The sequence below is a fragment of the Salvia miltiorrhiza genome, chromosome 3, assembly GCF_028751815.1.
Source record: "Salvia miltiorrhiza cultivar Shanhuang (shh) chromosome 3, IMPLAD_Smil_shh, whole genome shotgun sequence".
Classification (NCBI taxonomy): Eukaryota; Viridiplantae; Streptophyta; class Magnoliopsida; order Lamiales; family Lamiaceae; genus Salvia; species Salvia miltiorrhiza.
In genome coordinates, this window is record NC_080389.1 from 55,236,120 (window position 1) to 55,244,036 (window position 7,917).

The window sequence follows — 7,917 nt, forward strand, 5'->3', positions numbered from 1 at the left end:
AATAGATACATCCACCTTCTTCTACATGTCTGCTCGCGCCATCATTTTCACTCGGCTCCCGAATGACAATACCTTTGCGCCTGTTCCTAGCTACAAACTCTGAAATAATAATCAGAAAATTAATTAGAACACATCAGTAGTATTATCTAGTGAACTGAAATTACACGTTCTTTAACTATATTCTAAAGTTTCATCTTCGGTTCATATTAAGTAGGGCAACAATACGTAGAAATTAGCTAGCTCATACTTAATCACCCACTCCAAACATTACTAATAAATTTATATTCTATTCAGCTTCAACTATTTAAAAAAAAATGGTTCATACACACCTAACCACCAAATGAACAAGAATTGTTATTTCAAGATATATGTGTGTTACCCCAAAAATTCCACCCCTTACCATCGGCTGCAGAATTTATCCAACCGCCATCTTCGATTCCATCATCAACGGCAATACCCTTGCCCTTGTCCTTAGCCGGTCTCTTGCCTACAAATTGGCAAATAGAAACAGTAAATTAACAAGAATGACACCATAGAAACATTACTAATATGCCAGTTCATAATACACTGTCATTCTATTCATCCATTATACTCACTGATTCATAGAGTAGTCTAGTCACAAAAATTGTACATAATGAATCCTCTTTTTAAAACAGGATGAAACAAAACAAAAGAGGGCCACGATTCATACGACAATACAGAATGAATCATACTCGCACAACGTGGTTCATACATCAAATAATTTACCCATTTAATAAAAAAATTCATCCAACTAGAATTCACATATGGTTCAACCAACACATAAGCGTGATTCATACATAGACAAGAGGGGGATGGTTTATAGGTTTGCTCCAATCCCCGACGCAAAGCACACTAGAATTCACATTAAAACAAAAAATTGTTTACTTTGATTTCACATTAAAACACATTCAAGTGTTCATATCCAGGTCGCATCGGAAAAAAAATGCTCATAAAAAATGAACCACACCATCAACATATACATACCAGCTCTCTTTGATTTGGTAATCGCCATTAAATATGTAAGATCCTGGGGTTTTTTAGATCTTCGATACTTCTATACGAATTGTCGTCTCCCTGCGCAAAGCCAAGAAAATCGTATGAATCTTAGTATGATTCGCCCTCGTCACAGGAAATGAAGAAAGGAGAGAGTAGTAAAAAAAAATCCTAGAACCTTAGTATGAATCCCCCCCTTTCTGCGCAAACCCAAGAAACTTGTATCCCCGCCGCAAATGCTGAAATGAGAGATCTCCAAATTATAACCCTCCAACTTCCAATTCATACACTTAGAAATAATATTTTATTAATTGTTCAAAGATTTGTGAGATCAAATCATATCCTTTGAGTTCGCAGAAAAATAATACGGTAATTTAATTTCCAATTAAATGGGGCGCTATTTTCGGAGGGAGGTTGATGAAGATAATCAGCCGAATTTTTTTTGGACAAAAATATCCTTATCGGTCATTTCATGTATGAATCACAGTATCTTATATCTTGAACCGATCAAATATTCACAATATAATCTGGACCGCAAGATTAATTAGATCTATGGTTAATATTCATTTCTATTTTAAACACTAAGGGGTGTTTTCACCCTAGCCCAACCCTATATATATATATATATATATATATATATATATATATATATATATATATATATACTGCTGTCGAACGGTTCGGTTCGATTACCCGTACCCGAAATTTCGGTTACCCAAACTTGAATTTGTCATATTTCAATAATCGTTCCTGAACCGTTTTAGGAGTTCGGTTACCCAATAACTGCTTCGATTACCATATTCGATTATTTGGGTATCCAAAATACCCATTTAAAAAGAGATTTAATCTCGTACACCAAATGAAACGAGATTTTCAATATTTGAATTGTATCTCGTTGGGTAAAGGGACACTTAACAAATAATGCATCATAGATCTTTAAGCTAAATTACAACAATTGAATAGCTAAATTACATATTAGCTAAATTATAATATTTGAATAGCTAAATAATTCATCACCCACCGTCGATGATTTAATTTCCGGCAATTGAAAAATGGCAGATTTCGTAGTTAGTCATTCCATATTAGATAAATACAAGAATAGTTGAATCATCAGTTCATCACAATTCACCCATATTAGTATTTGAAATTAAATTGAGAATTTTGAAAAAAAAAATGCAAGTACATAGGAGATTCTGCTAAATACAAGAAAAGCTCATCATTTTGGGTGCATATTTAAGGAGATTCAAGAGAAGACTTACCGGGCGGCGGACGGTCGGCGGCTTGGTGTGGCGGAGCAGCCTGGACCGGAGTGAGGCGGACGGAATCGGCCAGGACACGCGCTTAGGGCAGGTCGGTAAGAATCAGGAGCAGATGGAGGGCGGCGGACGGAGTGCGGCTCACGGTGGCGATGGATGGCGTCGGACGGTCGGAGAAGGGAGACTGACGGTGAAGAAGGTAGACTGAAGTGAGGCGGAGGGATTCAGGACAGAAGGCGTGCCTAGCTTAGGGTTCTCAATTTCTCATCTAACTTCTAATTTTTAATTTACAAATTTATATATTAAATAATTTATTAAATTATTTTTGGTTATTTCGATTTTTCCGTTTCGATTATCGAGTTAACTGATACCTGAAATTTTTCTAAAAATGATACTCGAAATTGAACCGATAACTAAAAAATTCGGTTATTGGATACCCAAACTCGGAAATTTCAGTTCGGTTAATGGGTTATCCAAAACCCGAAAACTATTTAGACAACCCTGTATATAAGGTTAGCTTTAGTTTAAGTATGTCTCGCTCAGTTCAATCATAGCCACGTGGAAAGTAAGCTGCTGACTGTCAGTACAAGGTGCATTTAATGCGGAGATATATATGCAGAATCGTCCTTTAGAGTGCAGAGTTTCCCATTTCGTGTTGCTTTATTATGCAAAACCATCTCCTATGAAAGCAAAGACAATACCTACTTTCATTTTACGGAGATCGAAGACTGAGAACCTAAGCCAGAATTCAAATCTGAGTCACAGCGGTAGAAAATAAAGAAGGACCTCCTCCAACGGATCTATTCTCCAGACGCTGCCTATAAATAAAGCTCAAGGATCAACCTCATTCTTCACCGATTCAAACGCATACATTGAAGCTCTGTCGAACTCAAGTCTCAGCTATTACTTTGCAAAAAATTTGAATTGAAGAAGAGAATACATACCCTGTAAACATCAATCTATCTGATTACCTGTATTCTCTTAGCTTTCCTAGGCAAACACTTGTAAACCTTAAGCCTAGAAACTGATTACTTGAGAACATGTTCTCAGTAATCCTTGTTGGAATACAAAAGAGGGTTTGAGATAAGTATTCGAGACAGTGGTCTGAATAATAGGTTGTTTAGCACCCGCAAGCTAGACGTGTGGTTTACTTAGCACCAGTAAGCTAAGGAAGAGAAGTCCAACGGTTGTTGACTAAAGGCTATTTCTTAAATCGTTTCTACATCAGTGTTATCAGTCCAACTAATCAATCTAAGGACGATCAGTAAGATTTCTAACACTACTCTGATTTTGAAAAATTAATAAGACTGAAACCCTATCTGAGCTTCAGTTTGTTGATCAGTTCCTCAAACTGAAGTTACCATTAGGGGTGTAAGTGAGTCGAGCTAGCTCGCGAGCTACTCGGGATCGGCTCGAAGATTACTCGAAATCGACTCGATGTTAGTCGAGTAGAGCTCGAGCTCGAGCTACTCGAGTTGGTACCGAGCCCGAGTTCGAGTTTCGTGATACTCGACTCGTTAGGCTCGCGAGCCTAATCGAGCTCAAATAATTATATATATAATATATAATATATAAGCCCAAAATTAAATATATTTCAAAGCCCACAAAGATGGCCCAATTCCTAAGCCCATTCTAACACAACTAGTGAATTTGAATTACACAAACCCTAACTCACAACAGCTGCTGGCGCCGCCCACCCCCAATCTCTCATCTCTCTCTCTCGGCTGGCCGGTGACACGTACTCCGGCACTCGACGCGATGGTGGCTCGGCCTTTCCGGCGAAGGTTCGGATAGCTTAACAGCAGTAGTAGTGCAGCACGCACGGTTCAGTGCGATTCTGCGCTGCACGAGCAGCACGACCTCCATCCACCATTCCCGCCGTTTCTTCTCGCCACCAGACACCTTTCCACCGTCGCCCACTGTCATCTCCGTTCACTCTGCTCAGCGCGGTCTCTTCTTTTCTGCTCTAATCAGTCGGCCACAAAAGACATCAGCATCATCTGGATCGAGCTTGCTCCTCCGACTGCCATTTCCCAGCCCACCGCGACAGCAGCAGCGACGCCGCGACGGCTCTGCCCTCCTCGGCGCGACAGTAGCAGCAGTGCAGCAGGTTCTATTTTCTAAATTTTGGTTGTGGTTTCTGTTTTTTGTTGGGTTCATGTCCAAATAGATAGAAATCTTAGTTTCTGTTTTTTTTTTTTTTGCTGCTAATTCTGCACTATAGCTTTTGTGATATCAAATTAGTGATTGTGACAGAAAGCATATGTTAGTGATTGTTGTTTGTGTTTTGAAGTTAGCATTATAGCTAATTCTGCTAATTCTACACTATAGTCTATAGCTAATTCTGTATTATTCTGCACTATAGCTTTTGTGACAGAAAGCATATGTTAGTGATTGTTTGTGTTTTGAAGTTAGCATTATTTGTTGCTGTCTGCTGAACTTCATTGCTGTTGTTGGTTGTGTGCAGTCCTTAACTTCATTTAGAACATATAAATGTGTCAATTGCTCTAAATCAATCTAATAAGGTTAACTCTTTCAGTTGATAATGGCATTCTCCCCTCCTGAAGTCTCCTCAACAATGCCCAATGCAATAACATCTCAAAACTCCATTGACAATCAACATTCAACGGATGATCATATTGTTACAAATACTGACATTCAAGGTGGAAGTGGAGATGGTGAAACAGGTGGAATTAGAGATGGTGGAGATGGTGAAACAGGTGGAAGTGCAGATGGTGAAACAGGTGGGAGTGCAGATGGTGAAACAGGAGGAGCAGAAGATGATTTGCACTTTCAGCCGAAGAAGAGACAAAAGACTTCGAAAGTTTGGTTGGAGTTCAATGTAATTGATGCTGTCAATAAAGCCGAGTGCAATCATATCAAATCTAGACTATCGATTTTGAAGAGCAAGAGTACTACCCACCTCTCAAGACACTTGGCTTGTTGTTTGAAGCGAAAGCGAAATCAGAAGCAACAACAGAAGATTTCATTGGAGCCTATCAATGAAAATAGTGTTTCCATGGCTTCCATTGCTCTCATAGATGGCAAATTTGACATGAGAAAAATGAGGGAGGCAATTGCTCATTGGATACTCATGCACGAGCATCCATTTACAATTGTTGAAGAAGAATGATTTAATATGATGCAGAAACGTGCAGCATTGGAATGGAAAAAGGTATCACGCAATACAATCAAGAAAGATTGTACTCAAGTGTATGATATTGAGAGGAAGAAGCTGATGGCACAACTAAAGAACATCAACAAGATTAGTGTGACTACCGATTTGTGGAGATCAACGAATCAGAAGATCGAATACATGGTACTTACTGGACATTTTGTTGACTCTTGCTGGAAATTGCAAAAAAGAATTCTCAGCTTTGTTCATCTACCACCTCCTCATCGTGGTGTTGAGATAGCAGATAATCTTTACAAGTGTATGAAAGATTGGGGCATTGAGAATAAGGTGTTCACTATTTCAGTTGATAATGCTTCAAACAACGATGTGGCAATTCGCATATTGGCGGACACTTTCTCAAGAAACAAGAAGTTGCTATGTGGAGGTAAACTATTCCATGTGCGGTGTTGTGCACACATCCTGAACCTTATGGTTCAAGATGGACTTTCAAGGATTGCTTACATTATTGAAGACATACATGAAAGTGTGCTTTTCATCAATTACAATGAGGTAAGACTTCGAGCATTTTCTGAAATTGTGCAGCAGTTACAACTACCACATCGGAAGCTTGTTCTCGAGTGCAAAACAAGATGGAATTCCACATATGCAATGCTGTCAGCTGCCATCAAGTTCAAAGAGGCGTTTCCAAGATACCAAGACCAAGAGCCGCGATATACTTGTTGTCCAAGCAATGAAGATTGGAATATGGTTGAAAAGGTGTGTACCATAATACAAGTATTTGATTCAGCCACTCGTATCATATCTGGGAGTGAGTATCCAACATCAAATCTGTTTCTTAATGAAGTTTATCGAATCAAAGTGTTGTTGGATAAGATTCATGGGGATGAAACTGAAGAACCCTTTATTAATGACATGGTTGATGCTATGAAGACTAAGTTTGACAAATATTGGGGAGAGTGCAACTTGTTGATGGCTATTGCTGCTATTTTAGATCCGAGGTGTAAGATGACGGTCATTGAGTATTGTTTTCCCAAGATGTATTCCAAAGAAGAAGCTCGTGAAAAAATCAAGAAAGTCAGGGATGCATTATATGAGCTGTATGATGAATATGTGGTAGACATGTATTCTGATATTTCTACACAAAGTGAGCAAATCATTGACAATACCAATCACAGAAGTGGAGTTCAAGAAGCTTCGGGCTGGTCCGAGTTCATTCAACATGTGAAATCTGCTCAAACTAGTAAGCCACAACAGTCAGAGTTGAGCAACTACTTGGAATAGGGATGTCATATTTGTGAAGATATGTCAACTCCATTTGATGCTTTAGAATGGTGGAGAACGAGTGCCTTGAAGTATCGTATATTATCTAAAATGGCTCGTGATATACTAGTTATTCCCATCTCAACTGTGGCATCAGAAGCTACTTTTAGCGCAAGGGGTCGAGTTATTGATACATATCGAGCCTTATTGAATGTCGATACAGTGCAAACATTGATTTGTGGAGGAGATTGGTGTCGTAGTCTTCATGGTGTGAAGAGAAAGAACAAAGTGAGTTATGTTCTTAATATTTTATGATTTCTTAAATTTATTTTAACTTAAAATGATTATCTTATTTTATACTACAGAGTGAGAAGAAACCTTTGGAGATTATGCTTCCCAATTCTTGAGAGTGAGAAAAAACCTTTGCAATGGTATTTATTTATCATCCTGTTAAATGTAACATTTTTTTGCTTGTATTGTAAATTATGTTTCCATTCTACTTCTATATTTCTATATTGCTTATAGGCAGCGTGGAGAGTTGGTGAACTTTATTGCTATATTCCATCCTATATATTCCATCCTATATTGCTTATAGAGCAGCTTATATATATATATTGCTTCTATATATTCCATCCTATATTGCTTATAGAGCAGCTTATTGATAAGCTCTTTGACTGGAGAGTTGGTGAACTTTATTGAATGTTTGGTTTAATTTCAACATATAAAACTAAGACGAGTATTGATCATATATGTGAATATAGATTTATAACTAATTTATGCCAATGGTAAAAATGACCTGAATAAGATTTTGAGGCCTGCTGCTACATTGAGGTACTAATTTCAAGTTTAGGACATAAATCCATTATTCTAGTTTATTAGAAATTCGGTACTAAATTCAGAGGGTGAGCAGTATTTTGATTTTTTGTGGTTGATCTTGTACAGAGTGTCATCTATTTACCCTCCTTGCTGAAGCGTCTTGATCGTCTTTTGCAGCCTTTACATGGTTGGTGTTCGTATTGGAGATACGACTTGATGTTGGAGGCTTGGACCATTATCTATAAGAAGAAGTTGCAAATTTGCTTTTATTATGTTGTATTTGATTCAAGACTTGTTAGTTTTTGAATTTTTGATGCCTTTAGACTATTTGAATGTGCATTTTCGAGTCTAATCGATGTTTTGGATATCTAAGACTTGTTATAATTGATTTGTAGAAGTACTTCTCGTAATGAAATGCTTTGTAATTTTATTCAA

General features: G+C 37.9%; 1 protein-coding gene and 1 long non-coding RNA gene across 2 annotated transcripts; both read left to right on the plus strand.

Annotated features, from left to right (window-relative positions):
* Positions 1–4,122: 4,122 nt before the first annotated feature.
* On the plus strand, positions 4,123–5,208 carry LOC131014519 (uncharacterized). The gene is made up of 3 exons (XR_009098239.1): positions 4,123–4,380; positions 4,810–4,957; positions 5,015–5,208. It is a non-coding gene; the product is annotated as an uncharacterized LOC131014519 (long non-coding RNA).
* Positions 5,209–5,375: 167 nt separating this feature from the next.
* Positions 5,376–7,917, plus strand: LOC131019019 (zinc finger BED domain-containing protein RICESLEEPER 2-like). Its single transcript, XM_057947707.1, has 4 exons — positions 5,376–6,627; positions 6,688–6,954; positions 7,032–7,097; positions 7,660–7,917. The coding sequence occupies exons 1-3, from the start codon at positions 5,410–5,412 to the stop codon at positions 7,071–7,073; spliced, it is 1,527 nt and encodes a 508-aa protein (XP_057803690.1). The 5' UTR covers positions 5,376–5,409; the 3' UTR covers positions 7,074–7,097; positions 7,660–7,917.

Coding starts and splice junctions, on each gene's coding strand:
- LOC131019019 (XM_057947707.1), top strand. CDS start 5,410: ATGATGCAGAAACGTGCAGCATTGGAATGGAAAAAGGTATCACGCAAT. Junction 6,628..6,687: donor GGTCCGAGTTCATTCAACAT/GTGAAATCTGCT, acceptor TACTTGGAATAG/GGATGTCATATTTGTGAAGA. Junction 6,955..7,031: donor GTGTGAAGAGAAAGAACAAA/GTGAGTTATGTT, acceptor TTTATACTACAG/AGTGAGAAGAAACCTTTGGA.